Genomic DNA, 15,579 nt, shown 5'->3' on the forward strand with positions numbered 1-15,579 from the left:
GAATAAAATGATAATATGCATAATTATTATTTCTTATTATTTCTTAAGAAACATATATATATTATATATATTATATATATTGTGTTCCTAAATATTTAAAATCTATTTAAAATTGTTTTAAAATATATATCTCATGCTTTTTACTTCTCATAAATAGTTAATGCACAATTATTAAGAAATTTAATTATTAAAAAAATCACAAACATATAATTATAGATTATATATTAATTATATTTAAACTGAATACTAATTATTTATAAATATATGAAAAATTTTTAAATAAAAAAAATAATTTAAGAAAAATGCATTTATTATTTTATTTATTTTTTAATGCAATATATGTAATGTATAAATAGAATATGTAATATTTAATTTAACAATTTGAAGTAATATTAAATAAAAGAATTAAGATATATTTCCAATAATTAATAACATATTTTTTAATAAAAATAATAAATGATACATTTTATAAATTTTATAAATAATGGTTACAAAATCCATGCATTTATTTATTTAACTTTCAATATATTTATTAATGAATAAAAATTTAAAATTGTATGCAAAAAAATATGCAAAAAATATTCCTATGTACATATGTTCATGACAAACATTTGTAACAACAATATTATCTTTATGCGGAAATATATATGCATCTAAATTTATGTTCTTTTTATGTCTTGAAAAGTAAATAAGAACGTTGAGAATGTTACCTTGGATTGAAACATATAATTTAAAATATTTTCATATTATAATACAACTCGTGCAATTGTTATCTTTGCAATTTTTCGCTTGACTCAGTCATATAATTTTTATAAATATCAGTCACGCTCTATGTTGAAACGATTAATAATATAATTGTATTTTACTACGTAATGTATATGAAAGACTATTATATATATTTTTAAAGGTCATAACATGATATGTCATCTAATTATAAGGATACTTTGCAAAATAATTATGTAAAGACTTATATTGCATTATATGACGAATTACAAGTGTTAAAATTAATAATCATTTAATATTCATTAGATAAAAAAAAAAATTAACAATAAATATTTGTCTTCTCATTAATTTTTTTTATATTTATATAATTTATACAATATTGTTATAGCACATATTAATATATATGTACATATGTAATAATATGCAACTATGTATATACATAAATACAAGAACAAAGTTAACAAAAAAACTTGATAAATTCACATTCTTATTTACCATATATTAATAAAATTATAACAATAAAAATTATTTTAAAGAAATATGCAAAATAATTTTATTTTTAATTATTATTATTAAAATTAAAGTTTAATTTATATAATCATTTATTTTTTATTCATTTTTTTTATCAATTAATTGATTTTAAATTTAAAAATATTGATTTTAAATTTAAAAATATCAGTTTTAATTTTTAAAATTACTAATAATTATAAATAATAAAGTAAATAATTTTTAAAATAATTTATTTAAAATTATGAATGTCTAAAATATAATCTAATATGAATTAATTTATTCTTTGAATGTAAAATAAACGTATAGGTTAATAAAACTGAAATAATCTTCAAATATTATAAATCAAATATAAATCAAATTTAATTTTAATATTAATATTAATTAAATAAAAATTTAATTAATATATTATTTGAAAACTATATAGAAAGCAAGAAACCTGCATTACCAACAGTGTTATCAATCAGTTATCTATTTTTTGTTTCTACTTTAGAAAATATATATCATTTGTATAACTTGATTTGTTTTATTAAATATATGTATGTTAATAATATGCATTTTTTAAAATAATTTTTAAATTATAATTTTTAAAAGTCAAAACTTTAAAATAATCAAAATTATTAATATAAACATTATTATAATAATAATAATAATAAAGTTAAGTCTGGTATTTGTGCATTAATATCGATTAATAAATAATAAATAATAAATAAAAAAATAAATACTTCCATAAATTAAATTTCAATCGATTTTAGAGTTATAAATATTTTGTATCTTTCCAACATTTCTATATATAAATTAAAATTTTATCTTTTGTAGGAAATATGTCATTTTTATCTGTAAATTAATATTACTATAAATATATATAATAAAATAAAACAATTTAATATATTTTATGAATATATGCAATTGTATTAAATTTTTTTTATTTTCATTAAATAATTCAATTATTAAAATGTCGATAAAAAATGATGCCATCATAGTACTACAATCTTAGTTCACATTTGATCTGTGATATGGAAGAGGGCGTTTATATCGCTTGAGCCTAGAGTAGTCAGTATACAGTGAAAATGGCGCCGCTTAAGTGAAGGTGCGTGATTCTGTTCGTGCGTGTGTCCGGAAAGTGCGTGTTTTTCGGAAATGTGGCAAGATCTGGACGGTTTGGGGGGTGCGGGAGTAAATTCTGGTGCTCATCAGCTTGACCAGTTCAGCACAACAGGTAAGAAAATTCTTAATAAATTTAATATATCTGTCTATATGAATAGCAACCTGGCAAAAATCTAGGTTTTCCCTGTCAGAGCGCACGCGCTCTTTCTCCTTTTCCATTGTATATATTCCGTAAACAAAAGGAAAATTTATTTTTTCAATAAAGTCTACGAGATTCATAAAATGTTATTTTTTAATATATAATTTTTCAAATATTCGATAAAACATCATAGAATGTTCAAAGTCTTTTGAATGTTCATCCCCATCTGTCAATAAAAATGCAACTTCTCGTAGCATCAAAGAGAGATAGAATGAAAGAGATTGAATGAAAAAGAGATTTATTGGAATTAAGAATCTTATGAAAACAATATTATACAATATTCGAATATATAATATAGAAAAAAAAAGTTTTTCGAAGTATTCAACATATATTGATTATCTTTTCTGTTTACATTCGCTCATCTTAAAACAATATCTCAGTGAATCATTCGATTACGCAAAACACCATATCGTATTTAATATCTTTAACAATTTTAATTTTTTCGAAAATGTAATAATATTATTATCGTTACAACATTATATTGTTACAACATTATTAAAAATCGCAAATTGTATCGGAATCATATATCACAGTGTTAAGATTAATAGTTTTGAAGACGTTTTACAATTTTTTTACAATTAACGATATTTAAATCAATCGAATCCTTCGATTATCGAAATATGTATATATGTATTGTACTCCATTATGTATTTCTTATACTTTAGATGAAGCAACAGTTTCTAATTGTTCTGCTTCACGTAACCTAGTCTAATCCGATCATCTTTCCGTTCGTCACGCGAAAGGAAGAGGTTAGCGTACTTTCCGTTCGAATTACATAACCTCATGTGGAGGTCGAGCCACGGGATCATACGGTACCCTCACGATATAGCGCAGGTGGCAGAACGCATTATGAATGGCATATGAAACAGTTCACAATTTCTCCCTTTATTACTCCCCTCTTTATTCTCGCATTTTCATGTTTACGTTCGTTCGGCAAACGATTATACAACACGAGCATTATATTATTTATCGCATCTTTTCATCCATAATTATGTTATTTTGATTCAGTTTTATTATATATTTTTTCCAGAATATTTTCGAAATTAAATTTTATTATTACATATTTTTTACAATATACAATTCGATTGCAATATATGATCATACAATTCAATTACATAAATTATTAATTTTTTTTATCAAGATTAAAATTATACCTGTTTAATCATTTGATGAAACCAATATAATCTAGTTCATGATGTTTAAAGGTTAATGCTTTAATTTGCTGGTAGTATTTTTGCCGTAGCATTTAAATCGCTTGGATATCTTCGTTGGTAATACTATTTAAGTAGTTATACAAGTTGTCCCGTAATTTGTGATATAATAAAAATGAAAATAATTTTTGATTTGAGGAAATAAATATAAAATAAATTGTTAGGAAATTTTTAAAAAATATATGACTGATGAATTTAATTTAATTATTTTAATAGTACAAAATTATTTTTTGTCATATCTTATATATTTTTAATAATTCCTTATGATCCTATATGATCATTTTTTATATCTTTTTTTAAAAACGATCAATATGATGAATATTTATTATTTTTACATTTATATATATATATTACATTCATTGATCTTATTCGTGTGTATAATTGGAACGTTAATTATATGGACAAAATATTTCAAAATAATAATCTTTATTGTAATGATCTTATATAAATAATGTAATATATTTATTCTTATTTTTTCTAATATATATTTAAAAAAAAGGAAAATATTTATAATACATTATTTTTATTCTATATATATTATAATCTATGTTTTTATAAATACCAAATAAAATATATTTGATACTTTATTAATAGATTAATTTTTATTATTTTATTTATAGTAATTTCCTTTAAATTTAATATTTTTATTTATTTTTATTATAAAATTATTAATGGCTAATTAAAATGAAATTTTGTAGATGTCATAAGAATAAAAAATAAATTAAGAAAAGTTTATATATATGCATGTGAAAGGAAGATAAATCAAAATGAATTAGAGTATGAATTAGTATTTTGGAAAAAATACTAATTTCTGTTAATGAGATTCGTCTGTTCATATTTCAAATTTTCTTATATAATTTTTTTTTATATAATTTATTTAGTTATAAATTAATTATGTTAGAAATATAGAATTGATAATATATAGATAATAAAACATATTATTATTGTTAAAAGATGGAGAGTTGCATTGGTACGCCTCGAAATTATAAATACATATAAATTTATTTTGACTTTCGATCCTCTTTTTCTTTCATCTATTATTTTTCTCTATGTTTTATAAAATTCAAAGAGATTCCAAATTCTGATGAAGCCATATTGGGATTAAAAGTCGATTCCATTATTCCATAAGGATCCGTTTATAATTACTATTCGATACGGCACAATCCAATGCGATTCATACAATCATTCTTGCTTATTATTGAATTGATGTTTATCCGCATGATGATATGAATACTTCCAATTGTTGATATATCAGTTAATGTAAAAGAACAATAAATTATACAATTTTTGAATTAGATATTCAATTTTTTATTTTGAATTAAAACAAAGATAAGCAAATTTTATTCAAACCTAAATGATTAATAATAATTTTAATAAGTAAAAATATTAATTGTAATTATATATACTAATTACTATTTTTTGATCACTAAAAAAATTTGACACAAGAATATTTAAGGCAATAATAATAAATTGAAGAATAAATTATTTGAAAAAATAATCTTTATTTCTTAATTAAAAATTTATTTCTAAAACAACATTTAATAATCATCAATAATAATTGTAATAATTGTAATAAATCTATTTATATATATAATATTAATATATATAAATTAATATTAAATTCTTATTATTAAATTAATATTAAAACATACGTATATAATATTTAATTTTATTTTTCTTAAAGAAACTTTGCTACAAATAGATATTTATAGAATTAGATTAAAATATTATTTTAAATTATTAGTTATAATTATTTTATTCAAATAAATCAAATGATATTATATATATTATACATATTATTCATGTAAATATATATATATATATATATATATAATATACAATAAAATTAAAGAAATTATTAGATTTATAAAAAAAAATTCAATCAAGAAGTAATTGATTTTAAAGAATCTTTATTTAATTATCTACAAAAAATTTAATTGCTTTAGATTATGTCTCCTTTGGAATTTCTTATTTAAATCATTATTTTTTTAAACATGTAATAATTTGCATGTTTTGTTTATAATTGGAAAAATTATATATAATGTATAGGATATATATATATATATATATATATAATATATAATATAATAATATATTATGTATAATATTATATATAAATAGATATACACATACAAAATAACATATTTATAATAAGTGATATTGGTTTTCTAACTATCGATTTTATAAATTTTTTAACATGTGACAACACATTTCTAAAATATTATTTTTCAATAACTTTTCAATTCTTGAGAAAGATATGAAATATAATACTCATGATTTTTATTACAATATATGTTACATCAATATACAATATATCAAAGTTTGCAGAAAAACGATTCAAGATATTTATAATAAAACTCGGTTGTTCGTCATTTGTTCCCCTTCGAAGTCTAATCCTATTTGCGTTTATTCAGTGCGTGTACCACGACCCCAGCCTTAATTCGAAAGACCTATTTTTAGATATGTCGTTAAATTGCTTCTAATGAGTCCCCTTCCTCAGCTTGGATCTGTCGTCGAGGATGCATTATTGTACGATACACTGCTTCAATCGAAACCAGTTGTCGTTCAATCAAGTTCAGGATCAATTATTAATCGTTGGCATCTGTTCATTTAATTGAATTGTGATCAAGTTTCTCTTTCTATTTCATATTGATACATTTGTGATCAAAGAATGGCATACTTTCTGTGAGTAATAAATGAATCTCTCTCGTTGTGCGATTTAGCATGAATTAAAGAAAAAAAATCAGGGCTATGGAAAATAGATTTTTAATAGATAAATAGAAATGAATATTTTTATTTCTCTGGGTGATATAAAATTTTGTGAGTAATAAATAAATAATGTTTTATTTCGAAATAGTATTTAAATAAAGAAATAATTAAATATTACATTTCAATATCAACTGATACAAATATTATTTTAAAATAATATTTCGAATGATAAAAGATATTATAAATAATAATATTTCTAATAAATATTTTATATATATATTTATATATTATATAATATATTTTTTTATTTAATATATTTTTTTAATATGATACAATATATGAATATTTATAATTTTGTATTTTTTAATTTACACATTTTTTGATTAGAAATGAAATTTTTGTTATATGAATGAAAAATTTTATTATTTAAATTTTAATAAATCTTATTATTATTTGAAAATAATTTATTTTTAGAATAAATTTGAAATTTTTTAATTTATTTTCAAACATAAATTATTATCATGAATAAATTTATTTGTTATTTTATGTGAAGTAATTATTTGTCTTTTTTTATTTTTTATTCTTATTTCAAAACATAGATTCTGATCTAATTCTGATCTACATCAATGTTTCCCAATTGATATGTTATGTATAAAAATATCACGAATAAGTAATATGTTACTTTACTCAAACAAGAAATATTTAATTTTTTAATTTTTTTTAATATTTACAAATAATATTAAAAAAAATGCGAAGACAGACTTTTTCAAATTTTTTGTTTAAGTTTCAAGTTGTTTAAATTTTAAACCATATGAAATTTGAGATTTCATTATATTTAATATATTTTTTTATTTGCAATATTTGCAATTCGAGATTGAAATTATCGAATTATTGACAATAATTTTAATCAAAATGATTTTGATAAAAGAAAAATTAATAGAAATGTCATACTTTATTGTAAAATATTTTAGTATACATGATTTGAAAAGTACAATAGTATACATAGTATTGATGATAATAGTATTAATAGTATTGATGATAAAATTTATTATTAGTAATAATAGTATTGATGATAAGAGTAATGGACTGCTAAAGTAAAATTCGTCATATTCTTGTTTTTAACATAAACATTTTTACTCTAAAATATAAATAAAATATAAATATAAATCGTAGATATTTATATTTTATTTTGAAATCATTAGAATATTATCGTAAAATAAAATAATAAATAGATTTGAACAAAATTTATTTTAAAGAACAATTTAAAAATAATTATTTTTATATAATATTATTTAGTATTTGATGAGTAATATATTACAATTGAAGTTATTAAAAAAAAAAATTTTATTAATTCAAATTCATAATTAATAAAAGAATTTAAAGTAAAAAATATTTAGAAAAATAATAATAAAGAATTAATTATTTTAAAAAATATCTTATTTTTATTTATTTATTTTTTAGAAAATTCATAAATTAAAATTCAAAATATATAAGTATAATACATCTTTATCTAATATTATCTAATAATATTATATAATATCTATAATATTATAAATTATATATCTATAATAGTGGCATACAATAATGTTAATAAAAAATAATATAAAAATTTGAAGTTATTTATTAAAAAATTAATTATTTTCATCGAAAGTAGATAGATAATAAATAACAATAACAAATAACGTAATTTTTTAAATGAAATATTAAATATATTATTTAATTGCAAAAATATTTATTTATTCTAGATTTCATTTAGAAATCTCTTTTTCTTTTTTTAAATAGAAATATAAAATATATAAAATATTATCTTGTTTCAAGAATAAATAATTTTTTGAATAATTTGTAAATAATTTTAAAATAATGTAATTAAAAATTATAATCATTAAAATTAATTAAAAATTATATGTTTACATATTAATTAATGTAATAAAAAATCCTTAAAACATTTAAATCTGTTCTTTATTAATATAATAATTGACTATATTTCCGAAAATCATATTTTTCCAATCAACATGAAATTTAAAGAGAGGAGAAACGATTTCTAATCTAAAATTTTAACTTTAATTCCTAAGATCTATAGGAGAATAATTTTATAGATTTTTAGGGGAAAATTAATTTATTTAAAATATAATAAATAAAATTTAATCAACATTTTTATATATCAGTTTTTATAATTTGTTTTGATATCTAGAATTAATTTTTTATTTTACAGAATATTAACATTTATGAAACATCTTAACAAAGATCGATTTTAAGACTAAAAATAAATAGAAAAGAATTATATATAAATAAAAATGTTTGTTGAAGTTTTTAGAATTTATTAAATTATAATTAAGATTTAATTTTTATTGAATGAAAGAGGATAATAATAAAAACAGTGCTGTAATGGAAATCCTTTTTTTATATTGCTTTATTTATATTGCTTCATTAAATATGAACTTGTTTATAATTTAATAAACAAATGTTAATCCATATTTATATATATAACAATTTTTATGTTTGTTTTGATTTTTAGAATTGATTCAAAAATCTCGAATATTAAGATTAACATTTTGTATATGAAACATCTTTAGAGATTCTATTATATTATTTTATACCTTAGCCAACAAAATATAAAAAATGTATAAAAATATTGAACGAAATTTATTCATATAATTTTTATATATTATATAATATTTTCCACATATTTTTTTTATAAAAAAATTAATTTTTTATTAAAAACGCATATATGCATTAAATTCGTTTTTAAAAACTTATTCACAAAGCTACTATTTATGATTCAATCTATAAATATATAATAATATATAAATAATATATAAATATAAGTATTATGGAAAATCCTTAATTCATTACTTTTATTATTTTTCTCAGTTATATTATATTTCAACAGCATTTATGACAAAAGTGACAAAATTTGGAATATCTTGAAATTACCTTTTATCATGGATCTTTTATCGTCAAAATGTGTTATTCTATTAATTTAATTAATATTATATATTATATAATTATAAGATTGTAATAATTTAATTAATATTAATTTCAGAGAAAATAATGAAATAATTCTAAAATAATGAATTATATCATCAACTTTGAAAATTGAATATTTTCTAAATCATATCACTATTTTCGTCAACAGTGAGTTAAAGAAAATAAAATATTTAACTAACTATTTTTATTTCTTTGAGTATAATATTGGATGGTATTTTATTAATAAAAAAATTTTTTTAAAAATAAAATTGCATAAAGTAATTACAAAAAATTATGAAAGTTTCAAAAAAAATATTCAATTATAAATAGATATATGTAAAAATGAAAATGAATAATACTGAACATACATAATAAAATTTTAATTTAAATATTTTATTTAATTTTTGAATATAGAACAAAAAAAATTTGAAATGCTATATTCAATGTTCAATCTTTCCAAAATCTATAAAATAATCATTAGGATTTTAATTTCATACAAATTTTTCGCATAAAATTTATTTTGTACCTACTACCATCAATAAATATTTTAAACTTTTGTAAGCTCTTACTTAATTAGTTTATAAAGTTTTATTATTATTATTATTATTATTAATTTAAACATGTTTTTATTTATGGAATGCATATGGAAATATTTAAATTTTCTAATATTTATTTCAATTTATATTTATTATAATAAATTTTTATATATTTAATATTTTTTTAATTTTTTATTTTTTTTATAATTATAAATTTAATTATAAATTAAATTATAAATTTTTTTCAATTTTATAAATAAATACTAGAGTAATGTTATATTAAATTAAATTATTAAATTATACATAAATAAGAATTTTTTCTTTTGTTAAACAGAATTGACGCCCGAACATCAGAAGATTCTAATAGACATCAGACGAAAGAAGACGGAACTGCTACTCGAAATACAAGTAAGTAATACAATTGCCATTTCTTTTATTATATATTCATATATTATATATTCATTATTTTTGCGGTTTTGTAACTTAATGAAATGATATCGTGAAATATACAATTCTCTGCAACTTTATCTGATTTCGAATTTTTATAATTTTTTCATCATTTTAATAAGAAAATGTTGAAAAATGATGTACGCTGATTTATTGTTGAAATTTTTTCGACATAATTAGTACACTTCATTGATTCATGTTTTTTATTTTAAGTAATTATTTTAAATAATTATACAAGTATATTTAAATGTTTATAAGTCGTAAATGAAGATATTCAAAAAATTTCTCGAGTAAAAATTATACTTTTTTTAAAAAATAAATCTAATAAAAAATCTATAAAGAAATTTTCGAAAAAATTTTTAATTAATATAATTTATGTTATTAATAATTTTTTCTTTCCGTGAATAATATTTTTTATTTACTCAATGATATATTGCGATATATAACTAATTATAAATTAATATAATTAATTCTGTATAAAACTATTTTTTTGTATTTTGTATCATTGACTTTTATCCCAATCCGTAATTATCATATTATTAAATTATTTTCTTAAGTTTATCTTGAGTTTTGAGAATTAAAACTCTCGATTTTCTATTAATGCATTATATATATATTTTTATTATAATTAACATTTATTTATATCTAAATTATCTTAAATTGTAAATGATAACATATATTAATAGCAAAATATTTTTGATTCATTTTTTATTATAATAAATTTTAATCAAAGAATAATACATAAAAATTATATGACATGTTTATTTAATTAACTTCAAAGGCAGAAAAAGAAGGAAAATGAAATTTACATCTTAAATATATTAAAAATAGAAAGTATATATGATTCATTATTCCAATAATTAAAATGAAATCAAAAAATTTTCCATTAAAAAAAAAAAAAAATTGTTGCAGACATAATCTATTAATGTTCTACATGCACATAAATTTTGTTAAAATTTTTTCAGAATTTTCGAATTAGACAAATTTTTTGTAATGTAATGAATAAAGATTGATTATCTTAAATCTTGTAAATATTATAAAAATTCTTAAAATATAAATATAAATATATAAAATATAAATATATTGAGTTGGCAACTAAGTAATTGCGGATTTCACTCATAGATGGCTTCAGTTGAATTTTTAGGTTTGCTGGCGTAGTCCAAATGTAAAACACATTTTGTTGTTTGATAGTTGGCAATTCAGCTGTCAATCAGTAAAAAAAGTTTTTTGATCGGTTGCATAGTTTTCGTTTGGCGTTCGTTGAAAAATGGAAAATCAAAAGGAACATTATCGTAATATTTTGCTTTTTTATTTTCACAAAGGGAAAAACGCATCGCAAGCTCACAAAAAATTATGTGCTGTTTATGGCGACGAAGCCTTAAAAGAACGGCAGTGTCAAAATTAGTTTGACAAATTTCGTTTTGGTGATTTTCCACTCAAAGACGAAAAACGCTCTGGTCGTCCAGTTGAAGTTGATGACGACCTAATCAAAACAATAATCGATTCGGATCGTCACAGTACAACTCGTGAGATTGCAGAGAAGCTTCATGTATCACATACATGCATTGAAAACCACTTAAAACAACTTGGCTATGTTCAAAAACTCGATACATGGGTTCCTCACGAACTGAAAGAAAAGCATTTAACGCATTAACAGCTGCGATTTGCTAAAGAAACGTAATGAAAATTATTCATTTTTAAAACGAATGATAACTGGTGATGAAAAATGGGTTGTTTACAACAATATCAAGCGAAAAAGATCGTGGAGCAAGCCATGTGAACCAGCTCAAACAACATTAAAAGCTGATATTCATCAAAAGAAGGTTTTGTTATCAGTTTGGTGGGATTACAAAGGAATTGTCTATTTTGAACTCTTACCACCCAACCGAACGATCAATTCTGTTGTTTACATTGAACAACTAACGAAATTAAACAATGCAGTTGAAGAAAAGCGGCCCGAATTGACAAATTGAAAAGGTGTTGTATTCCATCGTGACAATGCAAGGCCACACACATCTTTGATCACTCGGCAAAAATTATTGGAGCTTGGTTGGGATGTTTTGCTACATCCACTAAATAGTCCTGACTTTGCACCATCTGATTATTTTTTGTTTCGATCTCTACAAAACTCCTTGAATGGTAAAAATTTCAATAATGATGATGATATCAAATCGTACTTGATTCAGTTTTTTGCTAATAAAAACCAGAAGTTTTATGAATGTGGGATTATGATGCTGCCTGAAAGATGGCAAAATGGGCAACACATTACAAAATAAAATTATTTAGTTCCATGAAAAAATTGTCTTTGATTTTCTAAAAAAAAATCCGCAATTACTTAGTTGCCAACCCAATATAATATCTCTCTTACCATTTATCGAAAAACAATTATTTACAGTTAATAGACGGAATATTATAACAATTTTTTGAAATTTTTATATTTTTTATATTTTTCTGAAAAAAAGATGAAACATATATTTTCGATCGCATTTTAGAAAGAAGGATATATAAATAAAAAACCGTATTAAAAATATACAAAAAATATTAAAACATAAGATTAATATAATGAAAAAAAAATTTAATAATTCTTCATAATATAATGAAGAAAAATTTTTTAATAAAAAAAGTACTTTATTGATCATCTATTACACATTTAAGGATTATGATAAAAAAATTATTTTAGAAAATTATATAATTATAATTATATTATTGTATTAAATAAAATAAATATTATTTATTATATATAAATAATTATATATAATAAATCAATCTCTATTATTTTACATTATAGAATTTCATATAGTTGCGTCAAACATTATCCAGCTTGTAATATTATTATAATTATTAATCACTTATATATATTACAAATGTTAATAATTTGAAGAGCTCTAGTTCTAAAGATAAAACAAACACAAAAGTCGACATATAAAATTTTTGTATATCAATTAAGTCTTATGTCTCTTTATTAAATTATAAATAAACTATGAATATTTATGCATTTATGAAAATTTTGAATGTTCATAAATCTATAAAATACACAAAAGCATTGATATACAAAAATACATAAAATATTAAAAAATGGTTATATATTATGTTTGAAAAATAATTAATTTATTTATAAAATAAAATATATGTTTATTTAAATTTTTTTATAAAAAAATATTCATAAAAATTTAATTTTGTATAAATACACGTTTAGTTATAAGCAATTTAATTGTAAATAGATAAAATGAAATAGAATGAATTAATTCTTCGTATATCTATATGTCAATTTTAATTCTGTTTTGTTTAGCATATATATGCTTTAGCATTATATATGAAATGCTACGTATAGATAATTATATATTCGGAATGATTTTTAATAATAAGATTAATAAGACTCAAGATTCAAGTTTTGAAAATACGAAAAAAAAAAAAAAAAAATAAAGCAATGTATTAAACTTTCTTCTTCTTAAACAAAATATTCGAATTTTTTTTTAAAAAAGGATTTATGGTTGATAGTGAATTCTAAATGTATTATTTTTTTGTATTATTATATATATCAGACGGAAATATTTGATGTTGTCAATGTAATGATAACATAATAATTATTTAAATATTAAAAAATTGATAAATAAAATAGTACACTCTATTTTTCTAAATTTTGACAATAATCAATTTTTTATTTCATGTTAAAACATAAATATTAAACTTTTTTAAAATATTTCTTATGTATATAGAGTAGAAAAGAAGGCAAAATGAGTAATTGAATAAAAATATCAAATCTCTTTTACACAACAATATGAATATTTATAAAATAGATATCGATCATATTTATATATAAACTCAATAAAATCATTCAGATTGTTTGAAGGATGCTATTTAATTTCTATACAATAAATATCTATCATTACTATTTGCGTGTCAAAAAAGTCTTATTCGAGATTCAATCCTGAGATTTGGTCAATTCAACTCTATGAATATTCATGATGTTTTTTTAATTATTTTTAATCACTAAATTAACAATATTAATGCATTTATAAAAAATTAAATATACAAAAATCTAATGTACATGAAAATCTAATACACATGATATACAAAAAGATATAAAATAATCAAATAATGAAAAAATTATAATAAAATTCAAGCTAAAATTAAATCTTAAAAAATTGAAAATAGTGATTTCCTAAACTTTATGCATTATGCATTATTAAATTTTAAATAAATTTTTGTATATTTATAAATAAATGATCATAAATAAATTTTCGATAAATATAGAAACTTAAAGAGTTTAGATAATAAATGGTATTTATAATTAAAAAACACGCAAATTATAATTATTATTTCGAATATTTTGAGTATGTTTTGTTATTGTTATATATTTCTGTTTACAAAATTTATTTCAATAAAACTAAATTTGTTAGCAAATTTTTCATACATAGGGAAAGAACAAATTTAAAAAGAAAAAGAATTTAAATTGAAAAACAATTTTAATATAAATGTGAACTTTTGTTTCATTATAATATCGTATAAAATAAATATTTATATTATATTCAATATTTATATTGAAAATAGATTTAATATTTCATATGATTCTGATCAAGTCCTTAAGATCTTATATTTATATTGTCAATTCCATTATATTGACAATAGCAATATGATTTTTTTAACTTTCGGTTCATTTTACGAGTTCGTTATTTCTTGTTTACACGCTATAAGCTATAAGTACATATATATAGTAAAATTCTTTATATGTATCATTGTTTTCATCAATGATTGATACTCAAAATATATAATGAATGAGATATGTTATTATATTTACTATGTATTTATAATGAATTTGAATATTTTATAGATTTCTTGAATTATTTATTATTGATGAACCTGGTGATTTACTTCTTTATCTATTTTTTTAACTAGCGATTACTCTAAATAATAATAGATAAACAAATATATTATCATATTTAATATCCATCTAAGGAATTTTTTTGAATTTATGAAATACAAAAATAAATATATAAAATAAACTTTGCTTGAAATTAGATTAATGGAAATTAGTTTTTTTTTCCATTATATATCTATAAAGAAAATCTTTAAAAAAAATCCTATTTGAATTCAAAAAATAAATTTTCGACAAATTCATTCGTTATACGTATAGTTAAACGACACTCGCATATTGATACATAGGCACATTATT

General features: G+C 19.2%; 1 protein-coding gene across 3 annotated transcripts in view; it reads left to right on the forward strand.

Annotated features, from left to right (window-relative positions):
- The first annotated feature begins 2,277 nt into the window (after nt 1-2,277).
- LOC726993 (cytohesin-1) overlaps nt 2,278-15,579 on the forward strand; it is a 159,211-nt gene continuing 145,909 nt past the window's right edge. The window contains exons 1-2 of one of the 3 annotated variants that reach the window (XM_026443711.1): nt 2,278-2,449; nt 10,294-10,367. In XM_026443711.1, coding sequence (XP_026299496.1) covers nt 2,371-2,449; nt 10,294-10,367 — 153 coding nt within the window. In that variant the 5' untranslated portion in view covers nt 2,278-2,370. Of the gene's footprint in view, nt 2,450-6,260; nt 6,433-10,293; nt 10,368-15,579 lie in introns of those variants that run through there. The other 2 variants (XM_026443712.1, XM_026443713.1) reach the window with 2 other exon arrangements.

The sequence above is a fragment of the Apis mellifera genome, linkage group LG11 (genome assembly GCF_003254395.2).
Source record: "Apis mellifera strain DH4 linkage group LG11, Amel_HAv3.1, whole genome shotgun sequence".
Taxonomy (NCBI): Eukaryota; Metazoa; Arthropoda; class Insecta; order Hymenoptera; family Apidae; genus Apis; species Apis mellifera.